A 26,513-nucleotide genomic window follows, 5' to 3' on the forward strand; every position below is an offset into this window, starting at 1 on the left:
AGAGATAAATAGATGGCAACTATGATTTAAAAAAGGGAATAATAATTAAAAAAACATTTTCACTTTTACCGGAGGCTGTATTACAGAGGGACAGCGGCACTGCGCCCGGTCTCTGGAGCACCGGAGCCGGCTTGGAAGCTGATGAAGAATTGGTGGTGCCCCATTTATATCTATGGCAACCAAACTTCACTGGTGAGTAGAAAGTATAGATAATTGCTGCAAAATGTAACAAAGTAAAAGTCAAAAATATGCACTATTGATTCTACTTAAGTACAGATACGTGAAAAAGTATTTTTACTTTGTTACATTCCACCACTGCTTGTAACATTGGTAACACCTATAGCTAATATTATTGTCCACTGTAAGTTTATAGCTGCTGCTTAGTTAATTTAGTAATTATATTAGCCACTGTTGATTCCTATAATATTCATAATTATTAGTATAGCTCCTTTATCATTGGCATCATTATACTGCAGCTTAAATTGATATTCTTATTATATTTATCTTTGTTTCTTGTAGACCACAAACACCAAACAAACATCAACTCAAAATAAATCTCTGTTAACCATATACTCTCCTCTGGAGCCTGATTCTTTGACTGGAGTCAAGTCCATATCTGCCGCCTCAACCAGTTTAATTGTGTCAGACCCTCCGTTTCAGCGACCAATGACCGCTGATGAAAGATGCCGTAGGTAGGAAGTGAAGATCCAAAATGAAAATCGACAACTTCTTAGACCATCCCCCTTTCTGCTAAAGCCCAAAACAGTCTGCTAAGCCCCCCCCCACAAGGGATAATGAATGCGTGTGCATGAGCAGTGATTAACACACAGTTAGACACCCCCCTGGCCCTGATTGGTGCATCTGAACAGGGAGCTGTGGATTTTTGCATATCGCTCTACAGGCTGTAGGTGGTGCCAGAGGAGCCAATGTTTTTTTTAAATGACCTGCTTCATGTAGTTCTACTGGAACATAGGGTCAGTTTCAGCAAATATGACAGAAAGTTAGTTTTATAAGTCTTACCTACTGCACCTTTAATGTAACTTATAATCACATTATAATGCCTTACACAGCAGTGATAATTAGGCATTATACAATTATGTATCAAAATTTGATAATTATAATACAGAAAATGGTATTTTATACGTATTATAATACTTGACCTAAGTCATTATGGTTTATGTGTTATAATTGTTATAAGGCATTATGATGATTTACAAGTGCTTATAACTATACTTATACATTGCTATAAGCAGATTATATACTCATAAATGCATTATAGACACAAAGTGACCAGCAATTATAGAATATTATGATACTTGACCTTATAAGTCATTTAAAAAATGCTTTATAATGAAATCACAATATCAAAGAGAAAACACAGTGGTGGTAGTAAAAATCTGGTCTTTTATTCACTCAATCACCCACTGTTCAGCCCATATTATTAAATTTCTGCTATAAGTTAGATATTTACATCATTCAAGGCCCTTCACAAAATACATCATGATCATCTTAACAAAGAAATCTATTTACATTGTACAAAACATTGCATCCATGATCACCTATACACCAAACCCTCTTTCCCTTACAAAAACAAACCAAAAAAACCCACATTTTCTTCATTTGTTGTTTTCCCCACCATAAGCTGTGTATTTCTCACTGGTATCAATCCCCACCCAAACAACCCAGTGTCATATTTTTATTTTCAGACAGGCAGTAACTATATCACAGATAACTGGTCAGCTACTGAATTACTGATCAAGACTGTCAGTAAGGCAGGCAGTTCATAAGTCCTTTGTCAGTCAGATCCCTGTTCTTAAAAATGTGCTCTCAACATGTTTAAGTAACTCTAAAGCATCTCTGTGTTTGTAGAAGTTGATGAAAAGGAATTCAAACCAATGGAAATGAATTGAAGTAAATGGCAACTAATCAAATTGAACAAAAGAAAGACGAGTTACTTTTATTCATGCTATTGTGCATTTGAATGCTTTCTCTAGGTGGGATGGTTTCAGGCAGGGCATAGCGGGAATGGACTTGAGATAAATGAAGCTTTATGTAGGACATAAGCATTGCTTGTAGGGCTGGGTATTGTTTAAAAAATTACAATACCAGTAGCCTTAAAGTGATACCAATACCAATAGAGTACTTCATTTGAAATAATCCTGCATTTTACGCAATAGCCATACTTTCGAAAGTTTGGTGGCATTTTTAATTGGTGATGTTAAGAATGCCTTTCACAAACTCTGGAGTGCAAATGTGAAGAAAAAAAAAATACAATTCAATATCAGAATATGTCAGTGTCCAGCCTGTTTACTATGTGCCTATTGGAGCTTTACTTACATCTCATTGGCATCTGAGGATGGCCTCTCCCTGGCCCCAGAATAAGGTTTGTATGTATTTTGGCTGACATCGCAAAATTGGCCTATTGGCGAACATGACCGTGCAGAGAAATAATCTTTACATGTTGATTGTTCCATACGTGCCGGGATGATTGCTCTATAAACAGATTTGGCTCATCGGAGTCTTTCTTTAATATATCAAATAAATGCTTAGTTTTTGACATCCTATTTTAACTAACTATTTCAGCCTGGAAGCCATTTTATGCCCCCAGCGTATGTACAGACTTGGTTAAAACACCTAGTAAAACACACTGATGTTTCATAGACTCCACCACTAAAAAGGACTCCTTGGTTGATTGAAAAAGTCTAATAAGAGCGTGACTGTTCAATAGTCAGAGTTGATGTGATTAATTTCATTAATCAATTTAGTGGTTTAAAAAAAGACCAAAGGAACAAAAAAGAAAGACAGTGTAAACATAACCACTATGAAGGACAGAAACAGAAGGACAGAGAAGGAGTCCACATGTCTTAGTTCAGTGTTTATCCAACAGGTCAATCGGAGGACCAGTAGTTTCAGCCCCCATACCAACCAGTTCTTCTGTCACCTGGAGTGTCTATGTGTCTGTAGAATGCATGACTGTATGGACCAACAGTACCAACCAACTTTTGGGTTGAAACTGTTAATAGTCGATACTCTGTATTTTAACTCCCTCATGTTGGAGGTACACTGATACTGACTGGCTCATATAAAAAACTTTTTTTCTTTAAAGGACAGTATCAACTTGATATATCTGTAAAAGTAGTATAAATGTATTTATTGGTGTGTGTGTGTGTGTGTGTGTGTGTGTGTGTGTGTGTGTGTGTGTGTCTCTTCAAACAGCCACCATGTTTCTCTCCAAGCTTCCAGTGGTTTTCTTTGTGCGAGTTGTTCAATATTCAGACAGCCACTATGTTGTTCATCTCCCATTTCTGGGTGGTTTTACTGTTGTCACAGTCTGATATGAAGACTTTGTGGAGCAGATCGGAGCGGTCCAGACATTTCCCTGTTAGGAGAACACAGATGAACATTACCATTAGCAGTTGTTACAGGGATTCAGAATCCCTGCCTCCCATATGGATCCCTGGAAGTGGAGCTTTTCCAAAGGGGTTTGTGTTTGGAGGTACTGTTCTCAAATATACAGTATATTTGACACTGTACTGTACTGCAAGTTCTTGTTACTAATCTGCTAATACTGATATATCTGGGTTAACTAAAGTTTAACTACACACAGGCTCTATGTGCCTAGTGGTTGCTTCATGCACTGTCTGATCAGGTGGCAGTGTTTTCTCCTCTAACTATACCAGAAGGACTACAGAAAGGGGTTCCCACACATTTTTATGGACAAAATCCCAAAACCTTTCCATGACTTTTCAGGTTTTTTCACCACTGTGGAAACCCTTTACAGACCATACTAGCAGTAGTGTGACACCATCACCACCACTGATAGTTTTATTGAAATTAAGGCTTCCTAATTTTCCTTCCACTGGTGATATGATGATTGTCAGGGACACTGATGACAATGAATCACTGTGTGAAATATATAAAAACAGAGTGAAAACTAACAAACATTCTGTGTTAAAATAGTGCAGATTTTACCTGTTGGTACATGAGTGAATCGATGGAGATCCTGGATAAGCAGAGGGAAAGAGAGAGAGAGTGGGTGAATTTTTCTTTATCCCAATACTTTCAACTTTCTGTCTAGTGTGAATGTGTGTGTGTGTGTCTCACCTTAAAGTACTTCCACTCAGTGTTCTGGTTCTGATCACAGTGTGTGATGATGACCGCTGAATTATCACTTCCTCTGGTCAGGCACTGGTCATACTGCATCAACTGGTTGGCTTCATTGATACGGAACAACTACACCCACACACAGCACACACACAAGACACACACCACTAATTAACACATCACATAGACCCAGTCCAGTGTAAAGTACTAGCTGCCCTGAGGCCATTAAAATCTTTATCTGGCAAAACTAGCAGGGGTTTGTTCCAGAAAGCGGGTGTACTGACAACTCAAAGGCCCTGACACACCAAACAGATGGCCAAGAACTAGTCGAGGCATAGGTCAACTGTGGCGTTGAGTTAAACTTGTTTTCTGGGACATACCCTTAGTTGTGGAACGGTACACAGAAGTCACGGTTCGGTTCATACCTTGGTTCAGAAATCACGGTTTGTTTTTTTTGTTGTTTTTTTTAAATTGTGCATGTCTCAGGCTGTACCACCTAGTGTCATACAGTCTTTCCCCTGAGCTAGCTGCAACAGCCTGAAGTGTGTAAAGTGAGATGTAAACAGTAAACAATAAGTACCCCACATCATCTCCAGACTCCATCTGGAACTTGTAAACAAAATAAGACAATCAGCTAGTAAACTGAAAATACAGCATCTCTTATTTATGAAAGTGCAAATTACATAGAATAATAACAAACAAAAAAAAATCTACTTAGGCGAGACCTCGCCCCACAAAAGATAAAAGAAAGTATTCTTGCTATTAAGTGCGACAGGCATACCTTTGCCACATCCTTCATTTACCGAACCGGAGAAGCACGAGCGGCGCCGTGAAGTCTTCACACATTAACCGGAGAGGATAACACACAGCACTTACATTCACCGTAAGTCATTTCCACGCATTTTAAATGCTTGTTTTAGTCTAATTTTGTGTCCACGTGGAGGTGAAGCACATCCACTCCGCATGGCAGCGGCTGAGCTCAGTTTCCAGGTTTACAATCTTTGTGTACACGGCACCAGTCTGGTGCAGAGTGCATAAACCCAACTTGTGACTGTTTACCTCCCTGCAGTGTTTGTGTTTCAGATTAGACACGTGGGGCTACAGATTAGGTGTCCCTAAAAAAAATGTGTATCTCACAGTAGTTCTGCATTACATTAATTAATGTAGTTAAGTAGTTAGTTTTTATACTGTGTATTCTCTGTGTAAATTCATGCACCGAACTGTGATGCCCTTACGGTTTTGGTTCAATACCCCTACAGACCCTGCATTGTTTTGTAAAAACTTAACTAAACAATTTTGTTGTGGTGTTGTTGTTGCTAAATAGTTTGGTTGACAGCATCTCCCTTTAAAAGCTCCTCATGTGCAGGATAAGATGAGAAAGAACTGGGACTCTAATGATGACTGGTAATAAAAAAAAAGAAAAAAAGAAAAAGACTGTGGTAGACAGCAATGCACACCAATACTTGGGCATCTGAAGAAAATAACTTGTCTGACAAAAACAAGTAGTTTTCTAGTGTAAACATTAAGGATTTCTGATGGAGCTTGGCAACTTGAGACATGGACAGAATAAGAAAAAGCACTTCTTTACTAAGGGACATGGAGTCTGTGTGTGTGGGTGTGTGTGTGTGTGTTTCATTACCTGGTTACCCCCCATCCTGTGGCATGGTCCAATTTCCACATTGCCTCCATTGGTGTGTCCCATACTGTCAATACAGTAACTTGTCTCAAAGCCTCGAATCTACAAACACATGGACAGGATACACACACAAAGCCTTATAACACAGGATATTAAAAAAAAAGTGCTGTAGTGCTGTGTGTGAGTGTGTGTCTGTGAGCCTACCTCTCCCCATTCTACATTTTTTGGAGGCAGAGGGTAGTACAGTGGAATGTCATACGCTATTTCCTCCATGAACCACTTGAAGCTCTTGCATCGATGTTCCTCCCTGACAAAAAGTCCAGCCAACAAACAGAAAACCATTATTCACAACCAGTGAACATAGTTTGACTGTAAGCTAATTGTGTCTTCATTTCTAACCAATTCTAAAAATAGAGAAAGGAATTGCATGGATCTTCATCTTATTTGAAAAGAAAAAGAATAGAATAAAGAATATTCAGTGTGTCTAAAGTAGTATACAAGGCTTAAGACATAAATAAATGGATAGCATGAGTATATGAATAAATATATACTATGACCAATTTCAAAACTGACACGAACATGAAAACAAAATCTATTAATGCCTGTATGTGTGTAAATGTAAATTCTGAAACTGACACATTTGGATGATTTGAGATTATTTGATGTCCAGTGAACAGACTTCTCTTTCTTTACAGTGATACTTTACTTAAAACATTATTTAAAACATTTTCTAGCAATACACTAGCTCTATTCTGTGTCATTTCATGCAATACTCTGATCATGAGCCACAGCAGCGGTCACAGTGTGATAATTAGGTCGTAACTTCTGACACGGTCAGAATTTGGAAGCAGACTGTTTTTATTTGGTCACCAAAGCCTCTTAAGGAAAAGGTGGGTATTGGATCACACAGAGTTATTTGCAACATTGTGCAAACAGACGTTTCAACACCACTGTGTTTTCATCAGAGTCAAAATCAACACAGGCAAACACATACAGTATATAGTGTGCAATTGTCATTGGATAATTGGTTGAACAGTATTTCAAATTCTTTTGGATACTGGATACTTAGGGTGGGAGATGCCATAGTCAATGTCTGAGTGCCACACCCCACTAAGCCACACCACACTAAGTCACATCAAGAACAAACCTGCAGGCTTTTTTTTACACTGTGGCCACTGCACAATGTTCTAACTCAGTGTTTCCCAAAGTGGAGTGGTTGAGGGGATTCCAGGGGGTACAGAGTAAAAGGGGAATCACTTTTTCCCTAAGATTTTCATCATAATTCCATCCATAAGTGAAATACCCTTTTGATCATGGGTTTATTAAACTTTCTGTAATAAAACATCTGGTGGCAAAAATTCAATCAGATGGGCAATCCTGGGATGAAATCTAATTAAACTGGGATCTTTGATGTAATTTGTGTCCGTTTAGGGGTCTTTCATGTGACAAGGTTTGGGTACCACTGTTCTAAATTGTCAGACAACAAATGTTATGTACTGGTAAAAAATACTCCATACAATATTTCATAAACTGCAGCAGATATGATAAAGTACTGCATTCATCACGTGTAATTAGAGTAAACGTGACAAATACAGTTGTTCATTTAGGCCAAAGGGCTCAACTGCGTTACGAATATGACCCAATATGCCTCTCTGCAGAGCGGATATCTGACATCTTTTCTCTTCCCCAGAACTTTAATGACGCTGCCGAGCTACAGTTAGCCTGTGCATAATATGGAGCAATAGCATAATCCATGTTTTCTGTGTGTGTTGCTTGTTTTAAACTTTAAAGCTATTTTGTTTGTCCAACATAAGCCAGAATTTCATGTGTTCTTTTGTTCCTGATGGGACTGTAGTGCATGGGATGTGGCACTTGCACATTGACTATGGCAATTCCCACCCTTGGATTAATTTATACAATATATTGGAAATCCTGTTCAACCAATTATCAAATGAGACTTATACACCTGTTCTAGGTTAACTATTTATGCATTTGCCTTTGTCCATTTTGACTCTGATGAAGACAAAGTGGTGTTAAAATTGGTTTGCACAATCAAAGGCTGCAAATCATTCAGTGTGCTCCAGTCCCCCTTTTTTTCCCCTTGGAAGTGTACTCAGTGGACTTTTCTTACAGTATGATCTCTCGATTGTCAACTTTAGTCAGGGACAGCCTAAAAATCAGACAGTGTACAGGGTAAGGTGTGTAACAAGCAAATATATGAGAAATTCAGAGATGTGGAAAAGTGTGATAAAATAACACAAAAGAATAAGTCTTTACATTTATCAGAAATAAATACAAAGTATGCATGTTATATGTTTGTTATACCTGAAGCGTTTAAGCTCGCTGATGTCTCCGTAGGCTAGAGTGAGAGTTTCAGGACGACTGGCGTAGAAGTAGTCCTTATATTCATCCCACCATACCTCTACCACACGGACATAGTTCTACACACACACACACACACACACACACACACACACACACACACACACACACACACACACACACACACACACACACACACACACACACACACACACACACACACACACACACACACACACACACACACACACACACACACACACACACACACACACACACACACACACACACACACACACACACACACACACACAATGGGATTTATAAAGGACAAATGTGATGTGAGAATGTGGGCACCTCACGCAGACTTAAGAACAGGCGCAACATTATTTTTCTACTAGAGCAATCAGGGGGTGATATATTAAGGTGCAGACTAAATGGAATGGAATGTAATAATAAAATTTGTTTATTTGGGTTGATAACCATTTTCATTGATTGTGTGATTTTTTTTGCAGTGTACACAAAGATCTGTAAAATTGCCAATCAAAATCACATTTATGTACTTAAAGTCACTTTTGTGATAAATTTTACATTGTATGCATCATTTTATTTTAAAAAGACTGAAAAGTCTGTTTTGACATGAGCATGTAAACTGAATCACAGATTACCTTTTGGACATTTGGAGCCGGTACAGGTAGTATGCAATATGCAAACAGGTAATTAAGGGCATGTCTGCATTCATTTTAGGGCCAACTGCGTTAGTGGAAATGAGGCTTGTGGATGTGTGCCCATTTCCACATTGAACAAGATTGAAATAATAGAACCATGCATACACAGAGATTTAACATTCTGATATAAAGAATGCATGTGCATATTTCTGTCTTTGTGTGGACAAAGTCTACACAGAGTTTCAAAGCATGAGCCACTCTACCTTCAGAGTGGGCGATGATCCAACATGTGCAGGTGGAGGGTTGCCTTGCCATCCCTGAAGTCTGTAGATATGTCCGACACGAGAACAGGGTACAAAGAGCAGCTGCCCACCACACTGCCAGATCTACATAAAAACATAGAAATGAAACTAAGTATAATGGAAAGGTAAATATTGCTATAAACTCTTTTTAAATGATTTGTTTGTGGCCATTTAGACTCAATGTGTATAAACTGGTCCATTCCATGTCTACCTTGTATGATATTTCAAAATTCTCTCCTCCCCATATCTGTAGTCCGGGGTCATACAAACCCAGCTCAAAGAAGAAGTCTCTCTCTATAGCAAAGAGACCACCTGCCATCGCTGGAGACCTACAGGTATAAAGACAGACACACACATCCACATCCAGAAACAGACATATAGACACATACTCAAACAGGTGCATCACTGTCACTCTCATCACATCATCTTTTCTTATGAGGTTGGTCTGAATCCCACATTAAAAAGTTAATTTCTGTCTAAACATTGGCATCTAAATTGCCTTTACTTAAAGGTGACCTATTATTCTTTTCCGTAATCCCGTCATAACTTAAATGTTACAATGTCAGGTTGTGAATGTATTTCAGAAAAATCCCCATGAGCAAAAACCTCAGATTTCCCAATGTTCAGAACGCTCGGGTTTCAAAGTTTTTTCTACTTTTGGCTCCGTGTCACATCACACAGAGCTGGGTTTCTATGATTGGTTATCTGCTCCAGGCAGGCTACTGAAGCGTTTATTTGAGGCTAACGCCAGAGTAATCTTGGCTGCTGACATTGTTAATTTCTCACCAATTTCGGGTCACAGCTTTAACATGTTAACAGGTTACTGCTGGAACATGTCTGGTTGGGTAATATGTTATTTAAAAGCCTTTATCCATCATTTTTGATGGTAGAAAGTGCTGCTCTATTCCATTACAATCCACTGATGACTACAAGTAGCTGCATGCTAACGCCAGAGAAAGTTGTAATCTTGGCTGCCTTTGTTGTTAATTTCTCCCCAATTTCGGGTCACATTACTGCTGTAACATGTCCAGTGTAGTATTTGGTTTAGAATAATTTATTGGTGATTTTTCACAATAAGAAAGTCCTGCTTTATACTCCGTTGCAGTCAGTCTCCAGCCACAACGTAGCAGCGGAGTTGTCCGGAAACTCTGAGATTCAGAAACGCTGACCAATCAGAGCAGACTAGGGTTTTTTGGGAGGGGGACTTAAAGAGACAGGCGCTCAGACAGAAGGTTAATACAAGTGAATATTAAAGCATGTAAATGTGTTCTAGTAGAATCACAAAATATAAGAATGAATCTGAAACTGTATAATAGGTCACCTTTAAAGCACAGTCAGTCACTTACAGTATTAATAACAACAATGACAACACAGAGAGCATCAGACTGACAGAGAAACAGAGTCCAAGCACAATAACAAATTAGTGGAAGCAAAGTGGAGAAAAAAAGACTGACAAGAAGACATGAATGAAAAAGTGATTGGGGGAAGGTGGGGGTGATGGTGCCCCAGTCCGAACCCAATTCACACCAGAAGCTCCCCTGTAAACCCAACAAAATGTCCCAACACTTTCCTTTCCTTTTAGGATCAGGCCCAATCATTTCTCACTGAATGCAATGCCGTTATGTTAACATAGCCCTTTAGTCCCTGCAGTTCAAGATGGGTAAAAAGAAAAGGTAGATTTCAGAGTACCATAAAACAGGAAAGGATTTGCTAAATTGGCCCAAATAACCTTAGTTTCAGCAAAAACATCAGAAAGTCAGACTAAGAGTAGATAACAAACGGGAGTAAATCCCACTAAATTAAATAAACAAGCCCATAACACAGTTGGATGAAACCAACACCGATTAACCCCAGTAGTAGAAACATTGAAGCACACAGGCAGTCAGTGGACAGGACAGGAGTGAGCTACTCCCCATCAGAGGAGTGAGATAGTTTTGGTTTAGTTGGTTAGTTGTGATATGCAGTAAGGTTTGACTCCATTATATATTTTTTATATTTAAAGTTGGTATTACTGTAAATATCAGCTGATGGTACCCATACACCCTGGTCTTTTTTTTTTTAGGTTCTACTGAGATTAGTTGTTTTTCTTTATTTTCACCTCTCTGGTTTAAGATTTCTTAACAGGTTAGTTAGGGTAGTGATAGTCTTAATGTCAGACATATCATTAGCATTTGTCCAAATTAGTCAGGAGGCATTGATTTTCTGTACCTATATGGCTCAGTCTGAGTTTTTCTGATTTTTTTTTCTCGGTCTCCCAGAGGTACTCTCTTCCAGAGCATGCTCCAGTCCCAGGCTCCTCTAGCGAAGCCATCCTGGTCTCCTCCACCCTGGGGCTCGATGGTGAACTTCTGGCCGTGGATGGAGTCGATCAGAGGCACCGTACACACCGTTCTGACAGAGTGGGGATGGGGCCAAGCATACAAGATACATGGGGGGAAAGAGGTGTAGGGGTGGTGTACATGAAGGAAATAAAAACAGGCAAATACGGACAGCAGTGCCAGTCGAAACACAAAGACATTGGGTGGGGTGTCAGAGACCAAGACAGAGCAAGACACAGTGGAGGATAGGGCAGGTGGGATGAAGGAATGGGAGATGGAGACACAAACAGAACAGGGATGAGTGTTAGCATGCTGGCTGTGGTGTGTGTACCGGTACGGCTGGGTGGTATGTTTTCTCTTGGCCTTCTCTCTCTGGCTAAGCGGTACTCTCTTCCAGAGTAGGCTCCAATCCCATGCTCCTCTAGCCAGGCCATCCTCATCTCCACCCTGCTGGGGCTCCATAGTGTACTCATTACCATCTATATAGTCTATCAGTGGTACTGTACATGCTGTCCTACACACACACACAAAGACATACACACACAAGCCTTTGTCTGTATTGGGCTGGGATGATTAGTCGAACAATACTCACTAGTGAATTCCTTTCAATGCTCTGTTCAAAATTTTGCAGAGGAGAGGTTTACAGCTGAGATATGGAGCTAAGACATGTGTCTTGAAAGCACAGTGTTCAGGCTAAACAGTTCTGTGGCTCACACAGAGAAATCTATCGTAGAAGCTATCCAGGAGAAAATGCCTGGCAAATTAAGGTGCACTTCATATCACAGAATTATTCCTGGAACGAGCAAGAGTCTTATACAGTACATACAGCCTGCAGAATTGGTATCAGCAAATACAGTCCTCCGTGCTGTAGTAATGGTAGATATTATAAAGCAGAGCCATCTCTAGTTTGCGTCTGGCATGGTACAGAATCCTGCAACAACAGTGTTTTAGTACACTGTGGCAGCTGAGAGCAGAAGCAGATTAGATACAATGACCGAAATGGACACAATCTCTGACAAATCTGTAAAATACAAGCAACCCAGGAATCTCTATCACTGGATCAGGACAGAAAAGAAATGCTAAATTGTGATATTTATGCCTTCGAATAGGCTACACAGTGAACCTTTAGTTTAGAATAAAGGTAAGCACAGATCTGGATATTCCAGTAAAGATATTGAAGTACAACAGGACACCAACACTGATTATTGCACCAACAATAGATTACTGATAAACAGTGTTGGTCATCTTACTTTAAAAAAGTAATTAGTTACAGTTACAAATTACTTCTCTCAAAAAGTAATTGAGTTAGTAACTCCGTTACCGCAATTGTAAAAGTAATTAGTTACTCAGCAAAGTAACTGTGAAGTTATTTTTTATGTTCTATAACGCTATTACGTTCTATAACATCTTGAACGTCAAAGATGTTTATATAAACTGATTGAAGAATAAAAACACTATATACAGTATTTTAGAACATTTGGTATTTATTTGACCTCAATAGATTGCAGCCTGCCATATGAAATGCATAGAAATAAAAATATATAAAAAATAAATATTGAAAATAAAATTCAAGTGCAAAATTTCCTGGGGCATAGCATGCACGTTACATAAACACTCTTGCCTTTAATTTCAATGAGCGAGAAGTAGTGCCAGTACTTCCAGTTCGAGAACGCTACCTTTGAATTTCCCTGGCTAGTCACCATTGTCTCTGTCTTGTGTTTAGTGGTAGTCAGAGCGTGCAGTGAGACAGCGTGAGCAGGGCATCCGCCCACCCAGCCAATCATCATCGCATTTGCAACGGTGTCATCATCCCCACCCCTGCTCTCTCCAGGCAGCTGATGTGTAGCCAAAGCCTGACACCTCGCGCTTCATTGAACCAAATTGTAGTAACGCGCCACTTTACATTCTCAGTAACGATAACGGCATTGCAACGATGGGAAAAGTAATTAATTAGATTACTCCGTTACTGAAAAAATAACGCCGTTAGTAACGCCGTTATACTTAAACGCCATTACTCCCAACACTGCTGATAAACTGTATAAAGAAAAGGTAGCATAAAATGATTAATCTACAACTAAATAACGTTTCCCGTTTGAACCATACTATACTGCCTAATACAAAAAGTACCAAATGTATAGAAATAAGAAAGCTGTGCTGAAAAGAAAAGTTATGATTTAATAAACAGACTGAAATTGAGTATTAAACCAGTCTGTCTCTGTTGGATGACAGCCAGCCTTTATAAAGTGTGTGTGTGTGTGTGTGTGTGTGTGTGTGTGTGTGTGTGTGTGTGTGTTACCTGTCTTTTGAAATAGGGGCAACTAGTGGAGCATACCAGTTGATTCCAACCTCACAATGAGCATCCAGGTAGATTAGCACCTACAAAACAAACACACAAACACTTAGATGTCTTTGTTCCGTACGGTTTAACGAGAAGGCCATGGTGTCAGTCTGATCAATGCAACAATTGATCACCTAGTATAAGTTGAGGGCACACATTTTGAAGCCACTGCCAGTACTACTAATACAGTAATTGTGGTAGGAGCAGTAAGATAATATGATACCTGTCCTTTAGTGGCCTTATGGGCTCCTATACTCCTGGCCTGGATCAGTCCTTCTCTCTTCTCATTTCTGAAGAGTTTTACAAGACCGTTCCATTGCTTGATGTAGTCGTCCAAACGCTCCTTGAGATGGGCTACACACACACACACACACACACACACACAATCAGATCTACCTATTCTTATACATTGATGGTGAATTGTTGGAAAGCAAACCCACCTTTGTTGCTGAAGTCATCTATCATGACAATCTCAGCCAGGTATTTCCTGGGAGTCCTCTTGATGACACTGTGGATGGTTCTCATCAGTGTAGACCAGCCTTCATTATGGAAGACTATCACCACACTGGAGGTCATCAATCTGTCATCATATTGCCAGTACTTACACCTGGAGAGGTGGGACAGAGTGCAAGACATCATCATCATTATAGTGCTGTACTTGAGATATTTGTTCCATTTGTCTGTGGGCAGTAAGACTGAAGTGTCTTATAAGAGAATGTTCAATATGAGGTGGAGTGGATTTAAATAATTGCACAGCCCTACTTTCAATGTAAATTCAATAATTGCAACGTCTTTCTAAAAGTCATTAATAATCAAGTTAAATAATCGTGATTTCACTGTTGACCAAAAATAATTATTATGCTTTTTCCATAATTGAGCAGCCCTAACTGAAAGGTGTCAATATTAACGTCTAGTATAGCCTGTTTGATCTGCAAATTCTGGATTGGGCGGGACAATTTTATGTGTACTGGTGTATAGGTACAATTATTGAAAAGAACGCCATGCTGGCCACCCCTCTCTTTAATAAAAGGAATCTTGAATCTTTACATTGAGGAAATTTAAATGTTTTTTGCCAATACAAAACATGGAATAATTACATAGCTGAGTTACTGCTGATGGGGAGGGATTTTGGTAAAGGATGTGAACCATCACCTTATCGTGGTGGAGAGGTTTGTGTGTCTCTGTGAACCTGAGGGCTGTGTTGTCTGGAGCTTTGTGCTCCTGGTAGGGTCTCCCAAGGCAAAGTGGTCTCAGGTGAGGGGCCAGACAAAGAATGGTTCAAAAACCCCAATGAATAAACAAGGTAGAGATGGAGCGACCCTGCCCGGAGGAAGCCCGGGGCCCCCGTCTGGAGCCAGGCCCAGACGGCGCGCTTGTCGGCGAGCGCCTGGTGGCCGGGTTTGCCACGGAGCCCGGCCGGGCACAGCCCGAACAAGCTACGTGGCTCCCATCTCTCCAGCCCATGGGCCCACCACCTGTGGGAGGAACCGCTGGGGTCGGGTGCGCTGCCACATGGGTGGCAGTGAAGGTCAGGGGCCTCGACGGACCAGACCCGGGCAGCAGACGCTGGCTCTGGGGACGTGGAACGTCACCTCTCTGTGGGGGAAGGAGCCGGAACTGGTGCGGGAGGTGGAGCGCTACCGGTTAGATCTGGTGGGGCTTACCTCTACACACGGTCTCGGTTCTGGAACCGTACTCCTGGATAGGGGTTGGACTCTTTTCTTCTCCGGAGTTGCCCAGGGTGTGAGGCGCCGGGCGGGTGTGGGGATACTCACAAGCCCCCGGCTGAGCACCGCCACGTTGGAGTTCACCCCGGTGGACGAGAGGGTCGCCTCCCTACGCCTGCGGGTTGTGGGGGGGAAAACTCTGACTGTTGTTTGTGCATATGCACCAAACAGGAGTTCGGAGTATTCGGCCTTCTTGGAGACCTTGACTGGAGTCCTGCATGGGGCTCCAGTGGGGGACTCCATTGTTCTGCTGGGGGACTTCAACGCGCACATGGGCAATGATGGAGACACCTGGAGAGGCGTGATTGGGAGGAACGGCCTCCCTGATCCAAACCAGAGTGGTTGTTTGTTGTTGGACTTCTGTGCTAGTCATGGATTGTCTATAACGAACACCATGTTCGAACATAGGGATGCTCATAAGTGTACCTGGTACCAGAGCACCCTAGGCCAAAGGTCAATGATCGATTTTATAATCTTTTCATCTGATCTTAGGCCGCATGTTTTGGACACTCGGGTGAAGAGAGGGGCAGAGCTGTCAACCGATTACCATCTAGTGGCGAGTTGGGTCAGGGGGTGGGGGAAGACTCTGGACATACCTGCGCTTTGTCACCAATCCTGTTTGTAATATTTATGGACAGGATATCGAGGCGTAGTCGGGGTGGGGAGGGGTTGCAGTTCGGTGGGCTGGGGATCTCATCGCTGCTCTTTGCAGATGATGTGGTCCTGATGGCATCATCGGCCTGTGACCTTGAGCACTCACTGGATCGGTTCGCAGCCGAGTGTGAAGAAGTTGGGATGAGGATCAGCACCTCTAAATCGGAGGCCATGGTTCTCAGCAGGAAACCGATGGAATGCCTTCTCCAGGTAGGGAATGAGTCCTTACCCCAAGTGAAGGAGTTCAAGTACCTTGGGGTTTTGCTCGCGAGTGAGGGGACAATGGAGCGGGAGATTGGTCGGAGAATCGGCGCAGCGGGTGCGGTATTGCATTCAATCTATCGCATCGTTGTGACGAAAAGAGAGCTGAGCCAGAAGGCAAAGCTCTCGATCTACTGGTCAGTTTTCATTCCTACCCTCACCTATGGTCATGAAGGCTGGGTCATGACCGAAAGAACGAGATCCAGGGTACAAGCGGCCGAAATGGGTTTCCTCAGGAGGGTGGCTGGCGTCTCCCTTAGAGATAGGGTGAGAAGCTCGGTCATCCGGGAGGAGCTCGGAGTAGAGCCGCTGCTCCTTCGCGTCGAAAGGAGCCAGTTGAGGTGGTTCGGGCATCTGGTAAGGATGCCCCCTGGGCGCCTCCCTAGGGAGGTGTTCCAGGCACGTCCAGCTGGGAAGAGGCCTCGGGGAAGACCCAGGACTAGGTGGAGGGATTGTATCTCCAACCTGGCCTGGGAACGCCTCGGGATCCCCCAGTCGGAGCTGGTTAATGTTGCTCGGGAAAGGGAAGTTTGGGGTCCCCTGCTGGAGCTGCTCCCCCCGCGACCCGATACCGGATAAGCGGACGAAGATGGATGGATGGATGGATGGATGGATGTTGAAATCATTTGACCAATGTTTGATATACTGTAACTGTATGGCTAGGTAATAATAAAAGTTTAGGGCGTTCAATCCTCCAAGAGATTCTAGAAGTTTGTTTGACTTATGGTGGGTGCACTGGGGTCAAGGATAAAGATGGTTGATAGTTGTTAGCTCATTTCTTGTTATTGGAGGGTTTACGTGTTTTCTTTTGCCTTAAAGCTTTAGTGCGTAACTTTTTGATATTAATGAACGTCCGTTACATTCAAGCCATTGCCAAATGAGTTGCGATCATGGAAGGCTAGTATCATGTGGACGCGCCAACAGTGTTGTGGTCATTACTTAGAATTCCTCATGGGGGCGACAGAAACTACGCACTATAGCTTTAACCAATCAGTATTGAGTGAAATATCCCTCCCACTAATGCCATTTCCAGTCAAAAATAACCTGTAGTAGTGGTTGCTAGAAGCACATGTTGTAAATCTTTGACGATGCTGATTTATTTGTTTTTTTCTGCAAGTTGACAACAATCTGTACATTTTTGTCGAACTCATCCACGCTTCTTAACTTTTCCGTTTCCCTTTTTCAGTTACTATTTTTTCATGAGAAAAATACTAGACAGTAAGCTAGCTATAAAGGAAGATCACATCCCTATGGTTATTCCCACTTACAGGCTCTGATTGGTTGGTCTGTTGACTGTAAATTATCACAAAAACAGACCTATGCATTTGAATCACTGAACAAATCAGAGAACCGGGCTACTTTCACAATTGCTTTCTGTTAAAACTGGTCTACCAAGACCATAAGAGGTGAAAGTTGTCCCACAATAAAATGTTGCTGCAAGGTTAGCCAGAAGGACTCAAAGCCAATGCAGAGGGCTCCTGCAAAAACACACAGGGTGTTCTGTTAAAAGATGAAGTTAACAATAAGTGGTGCTGTGACAGAGGAAGAGTGACCTTTCCCCATTAACTGACACACTGTAGATTCAGTGTCTGCCCGAATAAAACTCAGCTGTCAGTACACTCACTTTTACACACGTTCGCGATAAGATAACACTGAAATAAAACTCACACAGAATTGTGTAAGGTGCCACACATATGTACCCTAAGACATATTCTCCTCTACAATGACAATGAATGGGTATCTGACTATTTGTCCTACAGTTTCTTGTTTTGTTAACTTGTGGATTCTTTGCATTTTATTTTCTAAAATACAACATGTACACTGCGGTTTGTCTGTAGAGGGTGTGGAGTATTTTGATCTATACATTTAAAGTAAAAACAATCCAATGAAAGACAGTGATCTTGTAATGGAGGATGCGAGGCTTTTGATGTGTTCTTGGGTGAATTGTAATGTTTTTTCTCCGTTTTTGCTGGATGTTACCTTAAAGGCAATAATAAAATATATTGCTGAAAAACACCTCAGCTTATATTAGAGCTTCTGCAAACACTGCGTGGGACTCAGAAGTGAAAGGACACCAAACATGGTGCATCTGTGATGTGGCAATGTAAGGGACTGACTCATGTGTAGTCTTCAAATGTCAGACCACTTTAACTGGTCTGAACAGCTTGTTCAGTGGGGTGTGTAGCAGTCACACCTAACCACCTTTTGTTTGTGTTTGTGTGTGTGTGTGTGTGTGTGTGTGGGGTGCCAGATATATAAAGGCAAAAAAAATCAGCCGTGTGTATCTGTGCGTAGTGGAAACAAGCTGTTTTGTGAACATGTGTGCCAACATCAACAACCCCTAATCCTGCTTTTCTCCTTTGAATTTATCGCTGCATATCATCCACCAACAACTTGAAGCACTTGGTATTACATCATGTCTCGTATCACTTCTTGCATCTGTTTTTGTGACAAAACGTTTTGAGACCAGACGCAGGGATTCCTCCTGGTGAAAGATCTACTAGTGTGCCACGCTGTTGCCGGTCAGTCAGGTAGTGTTAACAAGACAGAAAGTTGTGTAGTGTGAATAGTACAGGGATGTGTTGATTTTAAAAGTCCTGTAGTGGGAACTTAGCTTAATACAGACATGCCATATTAGTATTAAGTTGCAAATGTGAATAGGTGCTGTAATAGTAATTTAGGGCTGACTACAGTTAAAAGGTCCCATGACATGCTGCTTTTTGGATGCTTTTATATATTTATATAGTCCCCTATATGTATTAGTGGCCCCCTAATACTGTATCTGAAGTCTTTTTCCCAAAATTCAGCCTTGGTGCAGAATTACAGCCACTAGGGCCAGTCCCACAATGAGCTTTCCTTAGTATGTGCCATTTCTGTGTCTGTAGCTATTGAGGAAGAGAGAGGGGGGGCAAGGTGGAGGGTGGGGGTGTGGCCTTGACTAACTGCTACTTTGCTTGTTTGCAAGCCATGATGTCTCTCTCTCTCTCATGTGTGGGCCAAATTCTCTGGGCGGGCAAAGCAGAGAAAGGAGAGGTAACCTTGCTCCTTATGACCTCATAAGGAGAAGATTCCAGATTGGCCCATCTGAGCTTTCATTTTCTCAAAGGCAGAGCAGGATACCCAGGGCTCGGTTTACACCTATCGCCATTTCTAGCCACTGGGGGACCATAGGCAGGCTGGGGGAACTCATATTAATGTTAAAAACCTCATAAAGTGAAATTTTCATGGCATGGGACCTTTAAACAAAGTGAGTAAAGAAGGTGGCAAACATGTTGTTAGTATAAACAGCAGTACTCACTCTTCATGGCGTATATCACTAATTGTTCTGTCCAGTGAGATCATGTCACTAGCTACCATGTTAAAGCCAAACTCTTTGATGGAAGACTGGATGGCGTCTTTGTACTCTGGACCCAGGACAAAGGGCTTGGCTCCCTCTCCAGGACCGCCGGGGACCCCTTGAGGCTCAGGTTCCTTGGGCTCAAAGTTTCCTAGGATACCTTTCTTCAGGACGGGGCTGGTGTAGGCTTGTGTGTGGGGTTTGAATGTCACATATTGCTGCTGGATCACCTGCTTTTGGTTGGGCTGCTGGTCAGGTTCCTGCGGATGGTTGGCCCCTCCTGGAGACGACAACCAGAAACCAAAAGATGACACAATATCACAGCATACAAGTGCTAAAGAAACTGTACTTTACCTGTACCGTATGTACCTTTTGCGGTCTTTATAAAAGGGAAATACTATAAAACAAATACTGTTTTATTAAAATTATTGGGCCTCACTGATCAAAATCCCTGTTTATGTACTTGGTTTGCATTATTAACAGCTACTAGGGATTTTAAGATATACATGTTTTAATTGTTTTATCAGTTTTAGATACCATTTCTGATTTTGTAGGATTGAATAGCACCACATTTCCTCCTAGCCGAGGGCTGACAATTTTGAATTTCAAAACATCAAAAGTGAAAAAAATGAACTGGGGCAGATTTAACAAAATTTAAATTAACTACAACATTGCATTACAGTACTTTGAAACTTTCCATTAGGTTGCCTTTAATGCTATAGTGCGCAATAAACGGACGTTTATTAATATAAATTAATATATGAGTTGATACAAATCTAATTAAGCCTATAAGCTCCACAAAACTCTCACCGTATTTCTCAGTATGGCTATGTTTACAAAATGGTGTCGTCTGGCGACATTTGCGCGCAGAAGCTCGTGTTCAATGCGGCCGCAGTGTGAACAACCAAGGCGGATTTGATGCGACTTTTACATCAATCTACATCGACATTTGTCACAATTATGCGCCAGCGGGAGTTAGCCCTAGATACAGACAGTAAAATTAAAAACTTGACTAGGCCTACAAAATGAAGAATGTGATGGAGCAAGTCAATGGAGGGAGAGTGAGGTGTTAGACCTAATTAGTGTATGGGGAGATACTTCAATTCAATCACAACCAGAAGGATCATACCATAACCGCTCCGTTTTTGAAAAAATTGACACACCTCTGTAGTGAATTTGCAGCCATAACCCCGCAAAAGGCCAAAATAGCCAATTTAGCTCTCTTTTTCTTCATTCTTCTCCTCCTCATCACCTGCTCATTAATGTTACGGCTGCCATTACTCAAACATTTTGAAATACAGTAAAAGCAAAAATGCTTACTTCCTCCATAACCTTCCCAACTTTTCAGTTAGACAGTCAATACTTGCGGTGACCTCGTCATTCATTGTAACATTTGCAGTTTTTCTTTTTCTTTCAACCTCCCAAATTCGTCCCAAAATGTATTATCATTGTCCCCAGACCCTTTTTTTTTTATTGGCCCCGGGACAAGGGCAGGTCCTTAAGCTCGAGCCCTGGTCATGTGGATGCGCCGATAGTGTTGTTGTCATTACTCATGGGAGTGACAGAAAATACGCACTATAGTTTTAAACATGGTAAAATATTTTAACTGTAACATGTATTAAATAATTAGAGTTGTAGAGATCTTAAACCTCTGTTAGACCATGAGTGTATTATTGTTAAGAAAACATAAAGCCATTGTGATCTGTTTAGTAAATTCAACAGTTTACAGACGTCTGGGTTCGGTGTTCACTAGCCTTCATTAACTCTCTAATAAATGTTTTTTGATAAAGTGTGCCACAGTCTTAGTACCTGGCAAGTAAATGTCATAAATACAATTTGTGCATATCAGCACCTGCAAAATGGCAGGTTTCCTTTACACCTGCTTCAAAAAAGATTGACTCACCATGTTTGAGTCTGATGGAGTTGAGGTCGACCTCCACTCCTTCCACATGAGGCCAGGGCACCACAGGCTTAAACTGATCTGCTAGGTCTCCTTTAGGCAGCACACTGTCATCCTTTACAGAGGGATACAACAGAGGGTATTATACAGTACATTAAACAGATGCACATTATTAACACAACATCAGAGAATAATACTGTGGTGAACACAAGGTTTCTTCCTGAGAGGGAGTTTTTCCTCGCCGCTGTCGCACTGAATGCTTGCTCTTGAATTACTGGAATTGTTGGGTCTTTGTAAATTATAGAGTGTGGTCTAGACCTACTCTATCTGTAAAGTGTCTTGAGAGAACTCTGGTTATGAAGTGATACTATAAATAAAATTGAATTGAACATGCTGGGACAAATAAATTATTGAAAATAATAAAACAGTATGACTAAATATGGCTATGGACCAACTATAGGTCTAGTGACAGTGAGCAGGATAAAACACATATGGTTCAGCACAAAACGGCTACGTGTATTACAGGTAATCGCTGACATAGGGGGATGAATGCAGGCTACTTATTTGTCTGTGGGTTTGCCATTATGAGCTTTTTTTGCACATTTAAAGCTCATTTTGCTCATTATTTGGTTTTAAGGATTGCACATTTACCGTATGGTTGAGTCTTACCCAATTAGCCATTTAGGGAACCATAGTCTCAGCCACACTCATCTCCACAGCGCTGCGTCAGCGTTGGAGTATGGTCTGGCTACACCTTATATCTATTCTGCAGGGGTTGTGCGGCTGTGGGAGTGTCACTTAAATGGCTCATTTTGTGAAGTTCTGTTTTGTTCTTAAACACCCAAAAGGTAGCACAAGTACAGTAGACTTGATATTTCACAATTATTGTTTTTTTTTAGATCGTTTTTTTATGACATTTCCGACATCACTTGAAGGCAGCTTCATTTCATGGAGAAAAAGAAGAGCATTGTGCTGGAGCTTGTTGCAGAAAACAGTTAGCTGTTACCCAAACTCCTGGGCAGTTGTTAGGGCTGCAAATAATGATTATTTTCATTGTCGATTAATCTGATTACTTTCTTGATTAATCATTAAGTTGTTTGGTCTATAAAATTTCACAAAATGGTGAAAAATATCGATCAGTGTTTTCCAATGTCCAAGATGACATCCTCAAATGTTCTGTATGTCCACAATTCAAAGATATTCAGTTTACTGTCATAAAGGTGTGAAGAAACTAGAACATATTCACAAATAAGAAGCAGAGAATTTTTGTTTTATTTCACAAAAGAATAACTCTAAATCAATTAACTGATTATCGAAAACAGTTGGTGATTAATTTAATAGTCAACAAGTTATCGATTAATGATTAAGCATTGCAGCTCTAGCGGTTATCCTAGTTTTTTTGTTTAAACTTTCTTGTGGCAGCAATTGGCCACCGCAGCGTGACATGGGGTTGCATTTCTCCAAAAATGTAATCCGTCTTAACTTTTCGCCACAGGGCGCTGTATTTTTTTTCCGGCTCCCCACCTCCATAGCCTTAACCCACTACCCTGATTCAACATGTATGGAAAGCCTTGCGTTTTTCACCGAACCGTCTGAGGAACACCCGAGGACCGCTGCCGACTGAGAACCGCCTGAGGATAGCCCGAGTGTGTGAACTTAACCCAAGGGAACCTTAAACATCCTACTAATAGCACTGTGGGAGTAATATGAGCCAGTTCCTATTTTGTTTGTTCTCATCGATGCACACATACATGTGCACTTGCCAATGGTTTTAGAATATTCCACTGATCTACAGTTGTGTTTTTACGGGTAACTGTCATTTTTGACCCCTTGATTACAATGTGACAGAAACATAAAAAAATACCTATTCATTGAATTGAAATTGACAAAAAAAAAGTCCACCAGCCATAGACGGCTAATGTAACAATCCTGTCACCCAACCCATTTTGTATCTGTATCTGTAGCACAGATTCATACACTGAAAATGCCTTTATGACTTGATTTTTAAAGCAGCCCTAAAAGTGGCATAAGTGGACACAGAACTGCTTATGCAGAAGACATGCTGGACAAAGCAGAAAACAAGCTTCCAAGTTTCAAAAACATTTTATCTGCACATTCCTCGCAAAGTTGTGTTCAAGTCTTTAAAACATTAACCAACCATTGTTAACTACGCTCATGTTTATCTAATATTTATCATTGGGATACTGGATAATTCTGGGTACATGAATACAAAATTATTTTCTTTTTTGTAAAGTGGATTTAGGACAGTTTCTGGTCCAAATAACGTTAGGCGGACTTTTGGTAGAACTGTTAACGTTAACTTCCAAGACAGTTCCGCCTTAACGACTCATTACAACAGCATGGTGACATATGCGGATATGTATCCTGGAATGAACGTGTGTGATTTTAGCTAGGAATGTAACGTTAATGTAAACAGTAACATGTAAATAGAGGTAACATTACTAGTATTTAACGAGGGAGGATGCAACTGTAACCTCCAAATGAGAAAGCTAACGTCCGTAGCTAACATTAGCTAGGAACAAATCTCCATGACAACCAATGTAAGTTAGTAACGTTAGCTAGCTAGCTAGCTAGCTAGAGCTGAAGCGTGTTCTGATGTCGCTGTGTTAGGAGTGATGTTTTATACACAATCCACTACAACTCATCTTTATCAGTCATCATCCATAGACATTTTGCATAGCTACGTGTATTATACACTTTGAAGTGTTGGGTAGTAGTTATGCTAGCATTGATACGTGCAGTTCCCTCTTGGACACTTTGCTAAATTAAGGTAACGTTACCGGATTGCTGTTTTCAACTTACCCGTTTTCCAAATGGGTTTTCATCGTTGGGTTTCGGGGACAGAGAAGACCAGAGCACCACCAAACCAAGAAAAGTCCCAATGACAAGCAAACTTCGTAGAATGAATCCCACTTTTAGCCTCATCTTGGAAGCTCTTCCCGAGTAGCCAGGCTGTCAACAGCTAAACTAGATTAGCCGCTACTGCTCCTAGCAAGGGCTAGCCGGCTGGCACGATAGGCAAGCAGCTAACAACTAGTTCGCTGCTGATGTTGCAAGTTTGAACAACAAGGCTGGTACTAACGTTACCTCGACGACAGGCAGTGGTGCGACCGTGACCTTCCTCTAAAATTATATTTTGTATTGACCAGGCTGAATGAAACTGCTCCTTTCCGGGTTCTTCTCCCCGTCTCCTTCTTGACACGGTCCCTCTGACCTGCTAACGTTACTGCTGACAGACACGGCTCAGCGTAGCGGGTAGATAAGTTCTGCCCAGCTGAGAGGCACACGTCTGTAAATGGCTCACCTCACACATTCAATAATGATAAAAATAAATAAAAATTGTGTCCCTCGGTTTCTGACATGGCAGGACTCGCTGGTGGACTCACGGATATCAAACCAGGTTTACTGGTTGTGGGAAGTCAAAACAAGAAAGGTCTGTCTGGTTTTTCAAACTATGTTAGGTTACGCCCGATAATTTATTGTAAGGGCTGTGGCTCACGAATGTAGGCTACTAAGCAGAGGTAATAACTCAGTGATTACCATGGAAGGAATGAAAGAGCAAGCTTGTTGACAATTGGATATACAGTGCTGCCCAGGAGTATAGGAACCCATGCTAAAGTTGACTAAAAAGAGCAATAAAATAATCATCTTTTAGAAATTGATCTTAATGCCTTAATTAAAAAAAGAGAGGAAAAATCCAACTTTTAAGGACACCAATTTTCTTTATGAATGAATAATGTATTGTAAATAAATAAATGTTCTTCCTTAAAATACAGGGGGCATAAGTATAGACACCCCTATGTTAAATTCCCATAGAAGCAGGCATATTTTTATTTTTAAAGGTCAGTTATTTCATGGATCCAGGATACTGTGCATCCTGATAAAGTTCCCTTGGCCTTTGGAATTAAAATAGCCCCACATCATCACATACCCTTCACCATACCTAGAGATTGGCATGGTTTTATTTCAGTTAGCCTAATAGCTGGTTTGATTTGCATTGAGAGATGATCTTATGGAAAGTACCCCAAGCCAATCTCTAGGTATGGTGAAGGGTATGTGATGATGTGGAGTTATTTTAATTCCAAAGGCCAAGGGAACTTTATCAGGATGCATAGTATCCTGGATCCATGAAATAACTGGCCTTTAAAAATAAAAATCTGCCTGCCTCTATTGGAATTTAACATAAGGGTGTCTATACTTATGCCCCCTGTATTTTAAGAAAGAACATTTATTTATTTACGATACATTATTCATTCACAAAGAAAATTGGTGTTCTCAAAGACTGGACTTTTCCTATTTTTTTCAATTAAGGCATTACGATCAATTTCCAAAAGATAATTTTTTTTATTCCTCTTTTCATTCAACTTTAGCAGGGGTTCCTATACTCATGAGCAGCACTGTACACACAAATTAATATAAAATAATGGAGACAATGATATAAATACAAAATCACTAGAATATAAATAAATATCAATAAATGATTGAAGAGTGTTGTCTGTAAATTCTCTTGTCAACTTTGACATATTCTGAAGACTTCATGGAGAGAGTTTGATCATGGTATGAACACCCTCACAGCACCACTTCTCATTTTACACTTCGCCATTCTATAGACAAAAAGCTTTTGGAAATACACTGCCAAGTATCACAGCAGGACAACTAGGTAGGCTATTTCTCAGACCCTATGGCTTGAACTGAGAATCAGAATCTTCCTAGACTACTTGCTACAGTATGTGTTTAAGTCTGCAGTCAACCGCAAATGATTATTCACATTCTGAAACACTTTCTAAATGACCTTTTGACAATGTTAACACAATATGCTAAAAGTGTAATGACAGACTGAGATTCATTCAACTAAACTACTGCCGTCATTTACGGTTTTAGCAAACTAATGCAACCCTCCTCTATGCCCACTGCGGTTAGGCTGC

At 40.9% G+C, this 26,513-nt stretch overlaps 1 protein-coding gene across 2 annotated transcripts; it reads right to left on the minus strand.

Annotated features, from left to right (window-relative positions):
- Positions 1-1,384: 1,384 nt before the first annotated feature.
- galnt7 (UDP-N-acetyl-alpha-D-galactosamine: polypeptide N-acetylgalactosaminyltransferase 7) lies at positions 1,385-25,052 on the minus strand. 2 transcript variants are annotated; one of them, XM_028599348.1, is made up of 15 exons: positions 24,391-25,052; positions 21,571-21,682; positions 19,629-19,947; positions 14,129-14,295; positions 13,912-14,042; positions 13,647-13,726; positions 11,241-11,423; positions 9,244-9,361; positions 8,994-9,116; positions 8,066-8,181; positions 5,945-6,047; positions 5,744-5,842; positions 4,105-4,233; positions 3,973-4,003; positions 1,385-3,379 (listed from the first exon to the last, which is right to left on the minus strand). In XM_028599348.1, exons 1-15 carry the CDS (start codon positions 24,511-24,513, stop codon positions 3,273-3,275), a joined length of 1,941 nt encoding a protein of 646 aa, XP_028455149.1. In that variant the 5' UTR covers positions 24,514-25,052; the 3' UTR covers positions 1,385-3,272. The 2 variants fall into 2 exon arrangements, with proteins under 2 accessions (XP_028455149.1, XP_028455140.1); XM_028599339.1 differs by lacking the exon at positions 11,241-11,423 and adding an exon at positions 11,682-11,864.
- Positions 25,053-26,513: the final 1,461 nt, after the last annotated feature.

This window comes from Perca flavescens, chromosome 2 (assembly GCF_004354835.1).
Source record: "Perca flavescens isolate YP-PL-M2 chromosome 2, PFLA_1.0, whole genome shotgun sequence".
NCBI lineage: Eukaryota > Metazoa > Chordata > Actinopteri > Perciformes > Percidae > Perca > Perca flavescens.

Coding starts and splice junctions, on each gene's coding strand:
- galnt7 (XM_028599348.1), bottom strand. CDS start 24,513: ATGAGGCTAAAAGTGGGATTCATTCTACGAAGTTTGCTTGTCATTGGG. Junction 13,727..13,911: donor ATAAGGCCACTAAAGGACAG/GTATCATATTAT, acceptor TTTGTTTTGTAG/GTGCTAATCTACCTGGATGC. Junction 6,048..8,065: donor AGCGAGCTTAAACGCTTCAG/GTATAACAAACA, acceptor ACTTTTTGTCAG/GGAGGAACATCGATGCAAGA.